The sequence below is a fragment of the Syngnathoides biaculeatus genome, chromosome 5 (genome assembly GCF_019802595.1).
Source record: "Syngnathoides biaculeatus isolate LvHL_M chromosome 5, ASM1980259v1, whole genome shotgun sequence".
Classification (NCBI taxonomy): domain Eukaryota; kingdom Metazoa; phylum Chordata; class Actinopteri; order Syngnathiformes; family Syngnathidae; genus Syngnathoides; species Syngnathoides biaculeatus.
Window position 1 is genome coordinate 13,189,391 of NC_084644.1, and position 18,646 is coordinate 13,208,036.

At 41.8% G+C, this 18,646-nt stretch overlaps 4 protein-coding genes across 9 annotated transcripts in view; 3 read left to right on the forward strand and 1 right to left on the reverse strand.

The window, feature by feature from the left end:
* The window catches only part of myh14 (myosin, heavy chain 14, non-muscle), a 49,261-nt gene extending 46,326 nt beyond the window's left edge, over positions 1-2,935 (forward strand). For 3 of the 4 annotated variants that reach the window (XM_061821076.1, XM_061821074.1, XM_061821075.1), the window contains one exon: positions 337-2,935. In XM_061821076.1, coding sequence (XP_061677060.1) covers positions 337-532 — 196 coding nt within the window. In that variant the 3' untranslated portion in view covers positions 533-2,935. The remainder of the gene's footprint in view (positions 1-336) is intronic. The other variant, XM_061821078.1, reaches the window with a different exon arrangement.
* A 1,589-nt stretch (positions 2,936-4,524) lies between these two features.
* Positions 4,525-10,081, reverse strand: LOC133501464 (uncharacterized). Of its 2 annotated transcripts, none has more exons than XM_061821251.1 (4): positions 9,806-10,081; positions 8,492-8,676; positions 7,045-7,234; positions 4,525-6,222 (listed from the first exon to the last, which is right to left on the reverse strand). In XM_061821251.1, the coding sequence occupies exons 3-4, from the start codon at positions 7,230-7,232 to the stop codon at positions 5,523-5,525; spliced, it is 888 nt and encodes a 295-aa protein (XP_061677235.1). In that variant the 5' UTR covers positions 7,233-7,234; positions 8,492-8,676; positions 9,806-10,081; the 3' UTR covers positions 4,525-5,522. The 2 variants fall into 2 exon arrangements, with proteins under 2 accessions (XP_061677235.1, XP_061677236.1); XM_061821252.1 differs by lacking the exon at positions 9,806-10,081 and adding an exon at positions 9,638-9,771.
* Positions 9,764-12,883, forward strand: si:ch211-120k19.1 (uncharacterized protein LOC563199 homolog). 2 transcript variants are annotated; one of them, XM_061821253.1, is made up of 6 exons: positions 9,764-9,869; positions 10,732-10,786; positions 10,904-11,240; positions 12,054-12,124; positions 12,196-12,225; positions 12,390-12,883. In XM_061821253.1, the coding sequence occupies exons 3-6, from the start codon at positions 10,913-10,915 to the stop codon at positions 12,576-12,578; spliced, it is 618 nt and encodes a 205-aa protein (XP_061677237.1). In that variant the 5' UTR covers positions 9,764-9,869; positions 10,732-10,786; positions 10,904-10,912; the 3' UTR covers positions 12,579-12,883. The 2 variants fall into 2 exon arrangements, with proteins under 2 accessions (XP_061677237.1, XP_061677238.1); XM_061821254.1 differs by having other exon boundaries at positions 12,362-12,621.
* A 348-nt stretch (positions 12,884-13,231) lies between these two features.
* rpl18 (ribosomal protein L18) lies at positions 13,232-18,646 on the forward strand. Its single transcript, XM_061821059.1, has 7 exons — positions 13,232-13,336; positions 13,879-13,965; positions 14,485-14,592; positions 16,492-16,590; positions 16,860-16,983; positions 18,043-18,112; positions 18,510-18,646. Exons 1-7 carry the CDS (start codon positions 13,247-13,249, stop codon positions 18,583-18,585), a joined length of 654 nt encoding a protein of 217 aa, XP_061677043.1. The 5' UTR covers positions 13,232-13,246; the 3' UTR covers positions 18,586-18,646.

Consider the following 18,646-nt stretch of genomic DNA (forward strand, 5'->3'; position numbering starts at 1 on the left):
AAACTTGAGTTAGTGCAGTCACGGAACAAATTCACCTTTTTATTTTTATTATTTCAGGGGGATTTCAACAGAATAGCTACCAGGAATTTTATTACTTGAGTGGTATTACTTCAGCAGTTGGGGTCTTCTTGAGTCCTCTTACTTTAATTTGTAATACATTCAGATGAATATCCAATACATAACCAGTGGGATGCATCACAGTTATCTGGTATCATGCATTTCTAGCTCATTATTAAGACCAAATGCTATCAATTGGCCCTCGAGATGTTATCGTTAGATGATATCTACTGCATGCAGTCTGTAATTCCGTATTAACAGCGTTGTGTTGGCGTGCAGGCGTGCCCCATTGCCGCTGGCGATGCGCGGGCGCCGGGCTCTGGTGGACGACTACTCGTTGGAAAACTCGGATTCGGAGGAGCCGCCCGCCTCGCCCACGCCCTCCTTGGGACTCCCGCGAACGCCCACGCCGTCCTCGGACCACAGCCTGGACCCTAATCCGCCCCCGTACAGCGTCAACAACCTACACCAATGATGTACCACACACAAACGCACGCGTACGAACACAGACACACACACACGAAACACGAGTTTATTATATAATCTAGGAATTGCCCGAGGATGTTGCTTTTTTTCCCCCTCAACAAATGCGGACAAAAGGGATTTTACTGAATGTTTTTTTTTTACCTTTAAATGACTTTATGATGCAGTTTCATGTGAAGTAATGGGTTTAAATTAGCTGCACATTTCAAAGGCGCAGAAAACGCTTTGGGTCACATTTGGTCCTCAAGCCATGTTTACAGCCAGACATCAAGGGTGGGCAACCTCAGGAGCCAGAGTCAAACTATAAAGAAAAAAAAAATCCTATACACTGTTTTCCTCAAATACACAGATAGGAATGAGTTATATCCGGTCAGCCCTTTTGGGTGCTTTTGCTAACCAAAACAGCAGCACTTACAGTGCATCAAAACGGGGATTCTTACCACGTCTTAAACGCTGCACAATGTTAATTGTGTTGCGACTGAGGCCATTTGTCTGCCATTGCTAACCAAAACAGCAGCACTTACATATACATGAACAGATGCCATCTTCCGTTTTAGTAAATCAATACCTACGGCCACTGTGGTATGCAGTCCCTCCACAATGTTGTTTGCGTCACCCTAACAGATGCCTCCCCCCCATCTCCTGGCCAAAATTTTCCACATATTTAATCGTCTTGGGACTTTTATGAGGATTTAAATTTGCTCCGGTGGGATTACATATGGCCCAAGAGCCACAGGTTTCTCACCACCGGATTGTTAAATTTGCTGCAGAATGACAAATTAGACAATCTATATGCATAAGCCAGATATTTGGCCTGATCCTCTTTTGAAAGCAAACGCAATTGGATCCCTTGAGCTCGTGTCATGTGACTTTTTACAGGCGCCATTTTAATGACTGCACTCTTCGCTGACATGTAAACAAACAAAAAAAAAAAAGGAAATTAGCCAGCTGTCTTCTCCCGAACGTGTTGTCCAATAATTCCGTAGGTAGTGTAATTTATTCAACTACAAAAAAAATAAAAAATTATTGGGTCATGGAATTTATATAATTTATATCAAGCTGAATATGCCCATGCTTGTTTATACTGGATAAACAATAATGTCTGATTGAATGGGTAGACTTCTTTCTACTGTAACCCTTTCTTTTCATCCAAAGCAAAACACCTTTTTTTAGACCAATGAAGACGTTTAAATTTGTTGGCCGTCTTGCACAACTTAGTCTTAATATTCTTTTTTTTTTAAATACATATTAATTGTAAATGAAAGGACGGACGGATGAAAAAAAGGGTCTAAAACATAAAATAGAGTAGATTGCCATCATCCTGCATCGCTTTTAGATGACTTCCCTCCCCTAGATAGTACAAATATTGTAGGTTTAGATTAAGGCAATATGTAACTAAAGTAGGAAGTAAAGTCTTATTATTATCCTGGCCGTTAACCAAAAGTTGTTTTTTTTTTCCTTTTCACATTCCTTTCCAAGATATTTAACTGGAAATTTTGACTAATGCATTCATGTGCTCAGTGGTGACATTTCGGCCCGGATTTACACTGCATGGTTCAACTGGCACAATCGGAATGTACATTTAAAAGGAAATCTTTTGATCGTAATGATAAATATTAAGATATGCGCGGCGTTTTGATTATTCAAATACACCCATCTGAGACGCATACACTCCCCCCGACTGCTCAAACAACAAGTAAACATGTCGAAAAAAGGATCAATTGAGGAAGCGCGGCGCCATCTTGTGGCATCCTAATGTGTTGTAGAAAAACAACAACAACTAAGAAATTATGAAAAGCAGAATTTTTGATAGACATGGATTCACTGTATGATTGTTTACTTCCATGTTGTTTTATGCTTGTGGACTTATTTCCAAGTTGGGTATATAGGCTGTATCTCACTTTGTTTACATGGAAATTGACAGTCCAAAAATAAAACGAAAAAAGGGCTTGAGACATAAAATGGGAATTGTCCACTTGCTGTGCAAATCCAGCCTTTGACAAACATGAAGACCTCTTCTGCTGAACCAAACTCCTCACATGGCTTCTTAACTAGAAGCTAAATCCAGCCCCAGTTCGTTTTGTGCAGGAAACCCAAAAAGAGAAGTCTGCCTTTTGTGTAAATTCAAGTCTAAAATAATGCAAACTAGCAGAATCGTGAATTTCTAAATGAGCTCCTGTGGATTTTTGCTCCTTCGTAACGTCCGCAAGCTTCATTTTGAAATAAGCTAGGCTAGCTTCGACTTCCGGCGCGAGAGGCTTGAAAATGCAAGGAAGTGCTTTTTTGACCGTGCTAAAATGTTGCTGGATTTCTTGTGAATATTTCTACTGTTTGGATAAACTACAGTATATACAGTACACTGGCCCTTCTTTATGTTTACCAAAATGAACGAGTCACTGGAAGAAAAGTTGGCATTTGAATCAGTGTTGACGTAACTGCTCCCTACTACCGTGCTAAGTTAACACGAGCTGACACCTTCGACGCAAATCACAGCTACCAGACAACTTCGATCACTTTTTAAACCAACCAGTGCATTCTTACATTTTTTTTGCCTTTATACACCACCGCGCTGGATTGGATGTGTAGAATTTCATTAGTATTATAGTATTTCATCCATTTCGTGGGTATTGTCAGGGACGCTTTTGAAATAATTGTAAATATAACTGAAAATCCTTTGTGGTCAATGAGTTGCTGCTTATTTGTGGCTCTTGATGCCTTCACTTTTGTCTATGGGGAGTGAAAAGGATGCTCTACTGGGTTGAGATCACAATAAGTACATTGTTGAATGATAAATATCACGTTCAATTACATATTGGCAGTTTTATTTCAAATTTATTGTGGTGTACAGTATGAAGCAACATATTTAAACGGGTTTTATGCTAAGTGCTAAGCTAACATTAGCAATAAAGACTTCACAATTGACAGCTACCAGATAACTAAAATAACTTGCTTTTAAACAATGAATGACTTTTTATGATATTTGTCTTTTTATGGTTAATAGAGTGGCAACAAAACAAAATGTTTTAAAATAAGAGGTTTCTCCAAGTATACAACAGTTAGCCTTTTGACATTTAGCTTTGAGAAGCATACTCAAGTTGGGTTGTGGTCAGGGGACTGAAGCAGTCCTTGAATCATATTAATTTATTTGCCTTCAAAAAGTTCTACCGGTAGCTCTTATTGTTGTGGTGGTGTATAAAGACAAAAAGATCAAAACTTGTCAGTCCAAATACTCGTGGACCGAACTGTTCAAAACACCAATGACATTATTTTTTTATTTGCTTTTGTTTCTGCAGTGTGCAAATGACCTTTTGTGTTTTTACGACATTGTTGTGTAATGGCTGCACTTTGCACACAAGCGGTGGGTATACCTACTTGTCCATATCATCATCATCTACTGCACATGAAAATGTGCGCATTCAAAACCACAAAAAGGTGATTTCATAAACACAACAAAGCTTTGTTCATCTGTAGCAAGCTGCTGCTTCTCAAAGGTGTTTTTTTTTTTTTGCTTCTTTTCTGTCTCCCATGGTTCGCTCATGGCTACTGTGCAACTTGAAACATTGCTGTTTTATTGTTTGTTGTTTTTATTTGTTAACAATGCTGTATTATAAATATCCGTTCGGGGTCCACTTTAATATATGTTGTTGGTTTTCACTTTTCTGCGTAAGCGTGTTTTATTTCACTCACTCACAAAAAGAAACGTTCATGTTCATGTGCGGTCAGGTAGTTCCTCTTTTTTTTTGTATTTGTGCAGAACAAACATAATAATTTGTCATTTTGTAGTTGACACGTGAAAATAGACATTGTCACCATTATTATTTCGTCATACTATGAATGTTTGACAATATACAGAATGAGATCCAGTTGCATCAAAATTGAGAACTTAATCTATTTACAATATTTCAAAAGTATTCTGCTTGAAAACTTGATTTGATCTCCCCCCCCCCCCCCCCGGCTGCATGATTCGTAATCGGTTATGCGCGCATAAATTCCCCTGTGAATTGGAATTGAAAATATCCATAATGCCTTCTGATTAGCACAATATGTTACCAAAAACCTACCAAAGACAATAATAGACAATGTATTTACATATATCTGGATAAATTCCTTATAGACATGTATTTAACTTTTGCAGCACCTTTCATGGCACCAGTGAATGAATGAAAGTGTGAATGGTGAACGTAAGGAAGGATCTGTGAAGTACTGATAGTGTAGATCACTGGTGTCAAACTCAAAGCCCGGGGGCCAGATCCGGCGCGCCACACGCGCGAAGGCAAATTATTGGTGTCAAAATCCAGGATTCTTGTGAAAATATATTCCAACATTTAAAATCATCATATATCAAATGATAATGTTGAGATATCAGCGTTTTTGTGTTACCTAACGTGAACAATGGTTGAATAACCCATCACGCTTGATTTCTGATTCCAAAACTACGTCATAAATTTCATGTATGAATATGATGAGGCAATTTAGGATTTCTATAGTTTCACAGTTGTTAACGGCCCTCTGAGGGAAATCGTAACTACAATGTGGCCCGCGACAAAAATGAGTTTGACACCACTGGTATAGATAAAGCAGGATATAAGTGCAGTCCATTTGCCATTTTAGTACACTAATCCCTAATAATTCATTTTTCGTACCGCTGATCCTCACATGGGTCGCGGGAGTGCTGGAGCCTATCCCAGCTATGTTCGGGCGAGCGGCGGGGTACACTCTGAACTGGTCGCCAACCAATCGCAGGACACCTTTGGGCAATTGACAGTTTTCAATTAACCCACAAAAAAATAAAAAACAAGAAATTTGAAGTTTGGCATGCTGTACGTGTTTTGGATTTTATATTAATACTCATTTTTAGTGCAATACATTTCCTTGCCAATTAGCATTCATATTTATAACTTACTGTACATGTACAAAAAAAATACTTAAGTTAATTCAAGGTACCACTGTACAGTACATTTTAATACATAATAAACATTCATTCATTGTGCGAAAACGTCTTGGTACCAAAGTGTGTTGAAAGAAGTGCATGAGGGTGACTCGACGTCCATGAGGATGTCTGTGAACATCAGGTGGTCCTCGAGGGGCGGCGTCACAATTTGGCGCAGCGAGGCGTCATGGGGTGGGGCCCAAAAAGACTGAGCCACACCCCCGGACGACATCATCTTGTGCTGGCAAGTAGACAGCGCGGGAAGTGGGTCGGTCTCTGTGCGAAACCGGTTTATGATTGGGCCATCGTCGCCGTAGCGACCGCATCCGCGATTCCTCTCTCCACTTTCGGGAAAGCCGTCCCTGTGACGTTGGGTCTCTTCGTCCTCCGAGAACAGATCCATAATGTCCGCCCAGTCGCTCTCGGTGACGTCGGCCAAGTTGTTCGAGTCGGCAGAGCCTTCGGCAAACAATTGCATGGGGTCAAAGGACAACGGCGAAAACGGTGGAGTTAAGGAGCGAGGGATGGGCATGGCGTCTTCATCTTGGTGCGTATGTAACACTTCATCAATGGGACACGATAAGGACATGTCATTTATTCTCTTTGTCCTGCTTTGAACTTCTTGGTTGTCACTTTGGCCTTTACATCCGTCCGGATGGTCACGCGACTGCTCAGGTGTCGAGGACTCCGCCTCCTGTATGTAGAGAGCGGACGCGAGTCGACGATTGGCTGCCTCAATGTCGGCAAACTTCCTGTTGGCGTGAGAAAGAGAAGTCAAAACCTTCCAATTGAAGGTGCGTCCCAACTCGTTACCTAATGCATCATCCACTCACCAAAATAGTGCCTCATAAAGGGAATAAACACATCAATTATCCATTTTCTTTGCCGCTTTTCCTCACAAGGGTCACGAGGCGTGCTGGAGCCTATCCCAGCTGTCGACGGGCAGGAGGCGGGTACACCGATTGCAGGGCACATGGAGACAAACAGCCACACTCACAATCACACCTAGGGGCAATTTAGAGTGTCCAATTAATGTTGCATGTTTTTGGGATGTGGGAGGAAACCGGAGTGCCCGGAGGAAACCCACGCAGGCATGGGGGGAACATGCAAACTCCACACAGGTGGGTCGGGGATCAAACCCAGGACCTCAGAACTGTGAAGCCAACGCTTTCCAGCTGATAGCTTTCGTATTAAAGTATGGCAATTTGGAATACAGTAATCCCTCGTTTTTCGCGGTTAATTGGTACCAGACCCACCCGTGAAAAGTGAAAAACCATGAAGTAGGGATAAATGGCTTTTTTTTTTTTCCCTTCATAGGTCCTTGTCGTCTTCCTGGGGATGTCGCATTATGTCGTAGCGCCGGGGATAGCGCATTAGATCCGGCTTTTTATTTTTTTTTGGGGGGGGGGGGCAGAAATCCGTCATGCACTGAATCCGCGAAGAAGATTACTGTATTGTTAAATGCATTTGTTACATAAAAAAGCCTGATCTGTCATTACCCCATTACCCCAAATTGATATTAATTGATATTCTGCCGTCAAACCAAGTAAGTAAAGCGGCCCCCGTCTACACACCTCTGTATCATGTTGTGCAGGAAGCGTCGGTGGTTGACCTGCCGCTTGGAGGGACGGTTCTTGCGGGGCTTCTGGAGGGTCCTCATCATGTGACCCGCCGCCGACGTCACAAACGTGTACAGGTCCCGACCCCAGGGCACCCCCGGCTCCAGCCCGGGCTCCGGCGTCACCGAGACGGACGGTTGCATGCCTCGGGCAACAAACATGAGGAGACGATGCACTTTTGAGAATGATTGCGCTTTGCGACATATCAGAGCCGTCCAGTGTGTTTTCTTTAAACCTAACATACTCAAGAAGATGAAAAAAATAGAAGGAAAATGAGGTAGCACGGTGGGTCAGCTGGTAAAGCGTTGGCCTCTCAGTTCTGAGGACCCAGGTTGAATCCCAGACCCGCCTGTGTGCCATTTGCATGTTCTCCCCGTCCCTGCGTGGGTTTCCTCTGGGCACTCCGGTTTCCTCCCACATCCCAAAAACATGCAATATTAACTGGACACTCTAAATTGCCCCTTGGTGTGATTGTGAGTGCGGCTGTTTGTCTCGATGTGCTCCGCGATCGGCTGGCAACCAGTTCAGCGTGTACCCCGCCTCCTGCCCGTTGAAATCTGGGTTAGGCTCCACCACTCCCTGCGACCCTCGTGAGGATAAGCGGCAAATGAAATGGAAGGAAAATGATGAATGGCATGCATTTGTGACACATTCAAAAAAATAACACTCTATAAGTCAAGATTTGCCAGTTAAACATTTAAAAATGTAAAAGAAAAAAAAACTCAACTTTTGACATTTTTTTAAATAATCAAACAACCATATCTTCTTACATTCAACTTTTGAAAAACATTTTCAATAAAAAGCAGTGACATATTGTAGCTATCAATTATTTTTTTATTTTAAAGTTAAAAAATAGATCTGATTTTTTCAATAAACGGTTTGAATATTTTGAAAAATTTTGAAATTGATCTGGTGAAATCTGGTTGTTTTAGTCGGGATTGTGGTAAAATGAATCTACATGCACCTACATTTGAAAAAAAAAAAATAATTCTTGAATTAAATGGCCTAAATTGCCAAGAACGGTTTTCTATCCCCACTCTGTCTACTGCTTATTTTTTAATTGTAACTTAATCTAATTTTTAAGCAGGAAATGACTAAATTATTGTTACGATAATCAGGATGTAAGCAATCGGTCCTTCCTCCACCTGCACCTACTCCCCATAAAAAAAAACAAAAACACAATCAACCGTAGAACAAGAGTAGATAGGGAAATTTTTTTAAATTGTAAATAATCTTTAGAAATTGTGTAAATTGACATTATTTTTGCAGTTTGTGTTGTTAAAATAAAACAAAAGCGATTCCGTTTTTCTCCACATCTGTGAATTTCAATGAATCCCCATCAAATGCTCAAATTTCAAATAAAATTGGAATTTTCCTGCCTAAAAGAGATCAAAATCCACACCTGTTCAGTTTGCAGTTTCAGCTCCCTCCAAACGAGCGACGAGGTCTGAAGTCGTCTGCGAACGTGAGCGCGAGTGTGCGCTTGCTGAGTCAACTGACATCGCTTCAAATGTCCCACTTTTGGTTTTTTTTCTGCTCTTTGCCACCCATCCACCCACACGAGCATCCCGAATGGAATTCCACTAGCTGAGAATCAAAAAAAAGAAAAAAAAAAGCAAGACGGGCAATTATCGATCAATGGCCACGCGCGCGCCATTGTGCGGCGCACAAAAGGCCGCTTGCCTTGAAAACTGGGGCGCGGTCCTTAATTGTGACGCTTGAGCCGTGGCCCTCGTTAGCAAATTCTCGAAGGGAAGAGCCAAAGTGGTTGCTAGTGCCTTTAATTGACCCGTCCCACAAGCGCAAAACACCTTCCAAGCGGTGACTTTGACATATCTATGGCAGCGGCAGAAGCGGGTGGGACAATAAATGCAGCGAAACGTGGGGGTGCACTGGGTGTCGTGGCTGTTGTACTTTGGCTTGACTTGGAGGCCTTCGTAGATGACGTTGAAGGAATTATGAGCATTTCCAAATAATAATCAGCGTTACCACGAAACCTTCAGGCGTCTGCTAGAAATGAAAGCCTACTAGAACAGCTTTATCTGGGGTTAACAGAGGCATGTGAAGCGGTGGCAGGTCTTTTGGTCTCAATTCACAAAAGCCTGGCATTTGGACAAGGGTGTGTAGACTTTTTTTTTTATATTCACTGCATGTCTTATTTATGTTGCGCCCTCATCTTGAAAAAAGCAACAAGCCTATTTTGACGACAGGCAATATAATAAGCTCGTATTTGTACTTTATTACTTCCCGCTGCTGGTAAGCTACGAACACGGAATGGGGACTAATTTGCAAATTGCCTACAGAGTGCACCTGATCAGCCTCACCAAGTACATTTGTAAAGGAAATGCCATTTGGTACATACATAAAAGCCGCAAGTGCCCACATTGAAACCCACATTAAAACACAAGATATTTACAAAGAAAAACTGCACAGAGAATTTTGCGCTAGCGCCACCACGGTAATGCTAACGCTAGCACTGTGCTAACAGGGCCTGAAGTAGGTCAGATGTGTCCTTGAGTGATATCTGCATCTCTGTACGTAGGCTAACCTTGCTGAACTGCATACTGGACACTTTGTAATCATTCATTGCCAACTAGAACCGGATGAGACAGCAACTGTTTGTCTAAGTGGAAAGCCCCCGATGTCATGCCACAGGTTTGATACCACCTATGGTCCGCCCTTCTGACAAGATAAAGGATGTGTGCTCTCTCTCTACCTTCGCACTTGTGATCTGCTCTCTACAGCCATTGTCTGTACCTCATAAGTGCCCGGAATATTCTGTAAGTAAAAAAACTATGAAGAAAATGTTCATTGTCTGTAGCCTTTTTTTTGGATAACCAACATTCTCACTATCCAAAATCAAACGAACACGTGGAGGAAAAAAGCGTTCAACAGGCCATTTAAAAAAAAAACAAAAAACATACTGGTAATAATCACTGAGACACGACAGTAACACGCTGGCGCGGCGCTAACAGGGCCGGACCGGTAAAAGTCACTTCCTCTGCACATATATTCCACCGGTCTCACGCTTACCTTTTCCCGTCGAGTGCCCCCTTGCGGCCGTTAGAAAAAATGCACAAATTAACCGCATCACCGCATAAGCCGCAGAGTTGAAAGCGTGTGAAAAAAGTTACGTTTTATAGGCCGGAAATTACAGTAGTCCCGCTCACTCGAGCCATTCACGATGTCTTTTTCTGACCCCCCCCCCCACCCTACAGCTCGCTGTTTTTCTACATCTTTGGTGATAATGTGCTTATTTTAGTTTTTCATCACACGGCATGACTACAAATTTGTATGCAATGTTGGGAAAAATAGACTCCACATGACACCTCTTCTAAGTTCTGACTGGCTGATGTTCTATTTTTAGCACCACACATGAGCTTGTGAGACTTGCGCAGGGAGCTAACATTTCTGTCTTAGCAACAGTTCTGTGCTTTACTGTAACACAACGTAGAAAATACAGCAGTTGTGAAGCTTTAATTCACACCACTTTGTTACACGAATTAATGTTAAGCTGGCTGTGTGTTTTTTTATTTTAAAAATCCGATTCTTACAGCAGGCCGATAAAACAGCTTATCATCGGGATGAACTTTGACACAGTGAGAAGGGCCTCAAAGATTGATTTCAAATCCTCCTCGTCAGGGAGAACAGTCGGCGCCTCTCTCGGAGGAAGTTGGAAGAGGAATCACGTTAGGAGGTGAGACAGCAACCATTGTGGAATTTAGACCTGATTTGAAAGTCTGCCATCAATCAGTTGTGTTCCAAAGTCATCACAAACAATCGTCTTAATTGTTTTTATTTCTATTTTTTAAAGATATCCACTATGAGCAGGGTTGGGGCCGCGTTCAGGGCCCACCCGTACATCAGCAACGTGGTGGGCTACACAGCGCTGTTCGCTTCAGCCGACCTCTTCCAACAGCGCGTGCTGGGGCGGCGAGACGCGTCGCGGGCCCCCGCCGCCGCCCCCGTGGACTGGCGCCAGACGGCCCGAGTGGCCACCGTGGGCTTCTGTTTCCACGCCAACTTCAACTACCAGTGGCTGCGCTGGCTGGAGAGGGTGCTGCCGGGGGGCGGGGTCAGGGCCGTGACGGGCAAGGTGGTGCTGGACCAGCTGGTGGGGGCACCGCTCACCATCACTGCCTTTTATATTGGTGAGTTGTTCCATGAATGTGTTCCTTTATGCCATATTTTTGATGCACTTGTGCTGCTCCACTTGCTTTGTGTTTATTTATTTATTTTACTAAGAAACACTTCTTTTACATTACATTGAGCAACATTCCGATCACGAGTTGAATCTTTTTTAAATATATTATAGCTTGCGTGATTTATATGTTTTTAGTTTGTTACAAAACCCGTTTCCTTGGATACAGTCACATGACAATGTTTCACCAATCCAGGGGAACAACTAGTGGCATTTGACTCCCATTTGCCCAATAGAATGAAGTCAGCCAGTCACATGACATATAGTTTCAGCAGTCTCACACAGAAGCAAAAGTTTACAAGAGGAGCTCATTTTGATCAAACCTGGTAAAAACATCCATCCATCCATTTTCTTCACTGCTTATCCTCACAAAGGTCGCAGGAGTGCTGGAGCCTATCTCAGCTGTCAACAGGCAGGAGGCGGGGTACATCCTGAACTGGTCGCCAGCCAATCACAGGGCACATAGAGACAAACAGCCGCACGCGCAATCACACCGAGGGGCAATTTAGAGTGTCCAGTTAACGTTGCGTGTTTTTGGGATGTGGGAGGAAACCGGAGTGCCCAGAGGAAACCCACGCAGGGACGGGGAGAACATGCAAATGGCACACAGGCGGGTCTGGGATTCAACCCGGGACCTCAGAACTGTGAGGCCAACGTTTTACGAGCTGATCCACCGTGCCGCCCATCTTGCATTTTATTTAACTAAATTTGACAGTTTTAATCATGATGATTTTGTCAATCATGTGGCGATTCTCCTTTTCAGGTTTGAGTTTACTAGAAAACAATGATGATCTGCTCGCAGACTGGAAGGAAAAATTCTGGCCATCTTACAAGGTGCCCTTTCAAACATTGCCTTTATTGTTCCGTTAAGTATTGAACGCACGGTGTTACTTGTGTCTTCTCAGACTGGCGTGGTGTTCTGGTCAACAATGCAGGTGAGATGAGTTCCTCGCTATCCTGGAAAGTGAGCTTTACAGCAATATCGTAACATGATCTGTGGATCCCTCTCCCCCTTTTTTATATTTTAAAATTTTCCTCCCCCTCTCCGCCGCATCGTCGTCATCATCTGAGGCTGTGAACTTCTCCCTGGTCCCCCCAGTGGCTCGGACCGTGTTCCTCGGAGGCGTCGCGCTCGTTTTCACCATTTACTTGTGTCATCTCAGGGAGCAGAAGGGCCGCAAACTTGAATGAACTTCAAACAGCATTTGTACTCAGTGATCATGCAACTACTGTACTTTTTTTTTTTTTTTTGCTAATGATTTCTAATTCTAATTTACAAGGATATTAATGTGTTTGTCATAACACAGTATGTGATTAAAGCTAAAATGTCTTGGGTGAGGATTATTTTCCATTTTTGTCTTAAAGAAGCAACTGTATACAAATAAGCATCACAATAACGCGAGTAACATTCTAATATTATCTATATTAATTTTAAAAAATAATGTGTATGGTGTGGTTGACCTTCACTGTGTTTAGCTTTTGTTTTGATTTAGCGCTGCAGAAATAAAATTGACTTAATATGAGTAGGTGTAATTTAAGAGGTTGTTGCCAATAATAACTGTTTGATGTAAAAGCTAAAAATGTTTACATGTGTCTTTATTTTAACATTTATAGAAATGAAGCGTGGAGAAACTACTGAATGAACTATGAACTGTGTATTATAGTATAATAGCATGTTATATAAATAATGAAGTTTTTGCAATGCATCGTTTTAGACTGTGTGTATTATTTGGTGTTTGGTTTTTTAAGTTAATCATCTATAATGTTTCATTATTACTAATAACTCATTTACTCGAGTGATGATCACGTTTGAAATTCGTAATAAGATTTCATTCCAGAATGTAGTCGTTGGGACGTAAATACAGTGGGTGCTTGGATTCTTCCTGACGCTAGAGGAGCCCTTTCAAACACCATCCAGTTTTTCCCGTGCAGGCCCGCCGGAAGCTGTTCGCGTCTATGACCAATCAGAGACGCGAGATTTCAGTGCAGTGTTTATCGCGAGACTTCCTTTCTTCCTTTTCCCTTTCCCCCACCGTGTCCAAGATGGTAGGTAGCGCAAGTTCAGCTTTCACGATACGCTAGTTTGACTATCCACGTTCATCTTCTAAATCACTACCACGTATCCTCTTAAGAGTAACACTTATCGTATGTGGGCATGGTTTCCTGTGCAATGTAACCGGTATTTCGTGCTATACGACCCAGTGAATTATAGACCAATGGAATGTTATTGCAGATAGCCAAAGTTCTGGCATGACGTTGCACACAAAAAACGTTTACAAATTGCTCCAAATGTGAAATAATGGAGCCAGAAATGAACGTTATCATGACGATCGGTCAGTTATAGTAACATCTGGTTGTGCTGTTAAAATGTTGACGTCGTGCTAACTAGCCGCTAGCATTTCAGAGTCAACGTGTAAAGCGGCCGGCTCAACACAAATGTGCGGTTCGTGTGAAATGCTAAAATTATGTTACAGTTGAAGGGGTAGGTGTTGAATAATTGGTCCGGTCAGTGCCTAATACGTTTAAATGAAAAGCGATGTCATGAAAGAATGAATATTATGATAATCGATGGGTGTTTCTGCTAATAGGGAGTTGACATCAGACATAACAAAGACCGCAAGGTGCACAGAAAAGAGCCAAAGAGCCAGGATATCTATCTGAGGCTCCTGGTCAAGGTAAGTAGTTTCACGTCCATCTTTCGTACATCAATGTGTACACTGAGTGCTTGTTCATTGTAGGGAAGATGTTCCTGAAAATCTGGGATCTAGATGTATTCTTACATATCACTCATGTTTTATTGATGTCGTCAAATGTGACAATTGTCGAACAACACTTAACTACAAAAAAAAAAACTATACAGTCCTCCAAATAAAAGGCAAAGTTTGCTTGCACCAAGCTGTTTATCACTCTTAGTTGACGTTAATGGCAAGACTGACTCATAAAACAAAAGTGATTCAAACAATGTATACATTAAAATGTTAAAGCAAACCATGCTTTTGTTTTCATGGCATATAAACAGTCGGAGGTTGAATTTTGTAGTTGTTCTAGGGCACACTGAGCGGCACGGCCGAAATCAACCGAGCCCTTGTGCATGAACCCTATAAACATTTACTTTCATACATTGTCTGAATGTAATATTAGATGATGTAATTCACATAGAATAATGTTTCTTCTCTAAATCATGTTTTGCATAGCTCTACAGGTTCCTGGCCCGCCGCACCAATGCTCCTTTCAACAGGGTTGTCCTGAAGAGGCTCTTCATGAGCAGGAGCAACAGGCCTCCCATTTCCCTGTCTAACCTGGTCAGTTTCCCTACTGCACGTTTTCTTGTCTTGGACCAAGTATCAAATTTTTCATCAATTCATTTAATTCCTTGAATCTTAAAAGGGATTAAAAATTTATTTTAAAAAAAGAGTATACAGGGATAAAAATTTGCCACAGATTCGCGGAATTCTGAGTTTTTTCAGCTGAAAATGTCACTTTTGTGAAACGTGTAAATCCGTTGAGAAAATTGGGGTGGGGAGGGGGTGTGCGGCTTGACCCAGGGTGAGGCTCTGATCAAGACCGGCCGCCAGCATCTATCGGCAACGCTCGGCGTAAAATTAGTCACAGCTGTGATAGGGAAGAACGGCAATGGTATCTGTTTGCATTAAATTTGGTGTTTATAATAACGACAGCATTCCGATTTCCGGGAGCATTTTGTGGTATTTTCACTCTGACGTTAACATTTCATAGAGAAGCAATTTGTTTGCTACGGTATAGTTATAACTTAGAGACATACATACGCATATGTTATCAAGCTGTCTGCACGTTTGCAAGTATGGCAAAAGTCTTGGAGCGAAAAGATGAAGATTGTGCCAGGCAAAATGATAAAAACCATGGGGTAAAAAATTGTTTCAGATGGGCATGGCTTGAAAAAAAGTGTAACCGTGGAGATAGGAAGGAAAACTGTATCAACATGTCTAACCGAATGCATGCAAAAAGTGGACGTTCCCGGCAAAGTGCTGTGCACTCTGTGTTGCGATATGATCAATTATGGAAGTCGAGGAGCAAAAAATATCAAGGAGCATATTTCTGAATTATAACTTGTAAGTGCAGTAGCCTATTTGATATAAATTTTACTGTCTGCATTTTTATGTCTGAAGTTTGGCAAAATTATTTTGGTGGTTTGGACTCACATTTTAACTTTTCAAAATGTTATGATCGCCCTGTATTTACACTGTTAGATGCAACCAGATTTAAGTGTTTTCTAAAAAAAAAAAAAAAAAGGTGACGTATAATAAACTTTGTAATAGACATTACAAATGCGATTTTTTGATTTTTTTTTTTTTTTTTTTTTTTTTTTTTTTTGCGTATCCCTCAAAAATTCAAAGGATGAAATTTTTTCTGTACCATGTTACACAAGCAAAAGAGGAGCTGGAAAATGTTGACCGCTTGCCTGTGCTCATGCACATTACTGTGATGATTGATTAAATGCGCTCACAGCTGATCACCGCGATGGACCTGAAATTTGTGATCGCTCACCACAATCATAGCATTGCCCTACTTGTCAATAAGCCACACACCCCTAGAGAGAGATTGCAGTCATTAATCTATACACAGGTAATCAATCCTTGCGGTAGTAAGACTTTTTTCCTTTTCACGTTTTTCTGCAATGCTGTGACCAGTTTATTGATGTGCTGCCAGCGCATGTCAAATACTCATATACATACTCATACAAAACTACTTTGCTTTCAAGTTGAAGTGCTTGGAATTTTGTAGTTTTACATTAAAATATCAGTCTCAATTGATTTTGAGAACTTGGAGAAAAGACGGTTTTCCTACTCATGCCGTTCTAAAATGGTTAAGAGGCCTAATGAATAAAAGCTTTGTGGAACTGATTTGCAAAACACTTGAAAATGGAGCTTGACCCAGGAAATAGTGTATAGGAGACATTCAAGGTTACAAAACTAGTTTGCTTGGTGTAAGTATATGTGGTCACGTGGTGCAAAATTAACTATTTTTCCATGTTGTGGTCTTATATTTATGGCATACAATTACTGTTCATACAAATATTGCAGGTGTTATTTACTTGGTGGTTGAGTATGACGACATCTTCCATTCATTGGACAACTGTGTAAAGGTTTTGAATTATCGACTTAACGTTGTTGATTGTCAAGTCAAAGATGTTAATTATTCCTGCACTGAATTTGCTTCCCCAGATCCGCAAGATGAAGTTGGCCGGCCGTGAAAACAAAATTGCTGTCGTCGTGGGAACAATCACGGATGACGTCAGGATCCAGAATGTGCCCAAGCTTAATGTTAGTCATCCTCACTTTTGCACTACCTTCCAAGAATGTCCACTTCTTGGGCTTTCTGTGATTCTTCCGGTCTCTGTATTGCTGTTGCAACCTGTTGAAGACACTAAGATCACTGCGAGGTCTCAAGACAGGATGTGGTGGCTGTCGAACTGTTATCAGCAGATGGCAACAGAGATGCTTAGAGACCCAAGAGTCACAGAAAGATGTCAAATCTGTCGTGTAAGTCTTTGCTGGGCACCTCGCTGACTTGTGATGTCGGACTTGTCAAGGTGTGCGCGCTCAGGATAACTGATGGTGCCCGCCGCAGGATCCTAAAGACCGGAGGCCAAGTGATGACTTTTGACCAGTTGGCTATGAAAGCACCTAAAGGACAAAACACAGTCCTGCTGTCTGGTAAGTGCAACGCAATACATTCATCTGTCGCAGGATAGTAATTAAAAAAAAAAGTGAACGTTAAAGGCAATAGTCGCTACAGTACTTCTATGGTTAAGTGTCTTTGTACTTTATACACCCTACTAGTGTTTCAGTATCTCGTGGATGTTTGCCATTGATTCCCAAGACTGCACTATAGCAGATAGTGACACATTGCATTTTTTAATATGTGGTGAAAGGGGTCGGTGCATTTTGGTTTTTCACAGTTGTATAAATTTTCCGTGTCCAAATGTCGAGCAGGGCTGACAAGTTGTTATATGCCAGTCTTCCCTTTGTGTTGGTTGGATGTGCGCCGCTATCGCTCAATATCCAGATATGGATGTTCTTTTCCATAGCATGACTGATGAAACATTAACCTGTAAACTGTTGGCACCATGCTTTCTTCAAGTTGGTACCGGGCCAATACTGAAGGTTGAAAAACTGCTTTGTGGTTGATTTGATTTTACACTTTGTCAAAATCCTATTGATATAGCAAAATGCTGGCAATATTTGAATCTAGCCTCATTTCATGTCTTCACCCTTGCCCCATTGCGTATCTGCACAAAGAAATGCCCCCAACTCACTCAAATGTAAAGAACCAGAAAGACATTGGCTTGTAATGTTAGTGTGTGTGTGTGTTGACTGGGAAAGGCAGGGTGCGACTCGTTCCATACTAAATGCACTGGAACCAAATCTTGGTGTGTGTCTTGAGATTTAATTATTTCTACAGAGGTAGGTTAGTTGCTCTTCTTTGACGCAGATATGGCATTCCAGAGTAGTGGACCCCAAATACAAAATGCTCTTGATTTTGCTGACTGTACTTTTTGGGAGTCACCAAAAGGTCAGCGTGTTATGTGCGATGGAACAAAATTACCATTGAGACAACAACATAGTAAAGTCCTGAACAGTGTAATATTTTGAGTGGCTGTATTTAATTTCTTTTTTTTTATGTTGCTCAGTTTTTTTATTAGTGTATTTAACTCAAAAGTTGAGATTAATCCCCTCCCTCCCTCCCACCCCACCCACCTGTTTGTTTTTCAGGTCCTCGCAAGGCCAGAGAGGTGTACAGGCACTTTGGAAAAGCTCCAGGAACTCCTCACAGCCACGCCAAGTATGTGATCACTTCAACCATTCTTGTACAATTGTACATGTAGATGGGTCTACTTTTGTTTTGAAATTACTCTGAACGTTTCAAAAATATGGTTCTAAAGCTAACAGAAGGCCTTAAATTGTCTGGAGGTGTGAATGGGAACGTCAATAGTTTGTCAGTATGTGGCCTACGATTGGGTGGCAACCAGCCTCTTGTCTGAAGTCCGCTGGGAAAGGCTCACACTTCACCTCCAACACTAAAATCTTATATTGGAGGGGGGCGTTGATGCCTGGCTCAAGGGCACTTTGACACTAGTCCAAAAGCTGACAAGTTCCAATTTTACATTTGCCCGTTGTGAGAGTTGTACGCTGAGCCTCTGTTTCCAAAGCCTCCTGCTAACCTATATTGTCTTTTGCAGGCCCTACATTCGTTCCAAGGGCAGGAAGTTCGAGAAAGCTCGTGGTCGCAGAGCCAGCCGCGGCTACAAGAACTAATTTCTCTCTTTGTTTACCATTCAATCTGATTCAAATAAAAGACTGGCTAAACAAAATATCA

Bases quoted from the DNA above. Each gene is read 5' to 3' on its own strand.
- LOC133501464 (XM_061821251.1), bottom strand. From the start codon at position 7,232: ATGCAACCGTCCGTCTCGGTGACGCCGGAGCCCGGGCTGGAGCCGGGG. The intron at 6,223-7,044 runs GTGTGTAGACGG...TCACGCCAACAG, and splicing joins CTGCACAACATGATACAGAG to GAAGTTTGCCGACATTGAGG.
- si:ch211-120k19.1 (XM_061821253.1), top strand. From the start codon at position 10,913: ATGAGCAGGGTTGGGGCCGCGTTCAGGGCCCACCCGTACATCAGCAAC. The intron at 12,125-12,195 runs GTGCCCTTTCAA...GTGTCTTCTCAG, and splicing joins AATTCTGGCCATCTTACAAG to ACTGGCGTGGTGTTCTGGTC. The intron at 12,226-12,389 runs GTGAGATGAGTT...TGGTCCCCCCAG, and splicing joins TGTTCTGGTCAACAATGCAG to TGGCTCGGACCGTGTTCCTC.
- rpl18 (XM_061821059.1), top strand. From the start codon at position 13,247: ATGACCAATCAGAGACGCGAGATTTCAGTGCAGTGTTTATCGCGAGAC. The intron at 13,966-14,484 runs GTAAGTAGTTTC...TGTTTTGCATAG, and splicing joins ATCTGAGGCTCCTGGTCAAG to CTCTACAGGTTCCTGGCCCG. The intron at 16,591-16,859 runs GTTAGTCATCCT...GGACTTGTCAAG, and splicing joins AGAATGTGCCCAAGCTTAAT to GTGTGCGCGCTCAGGATAAC.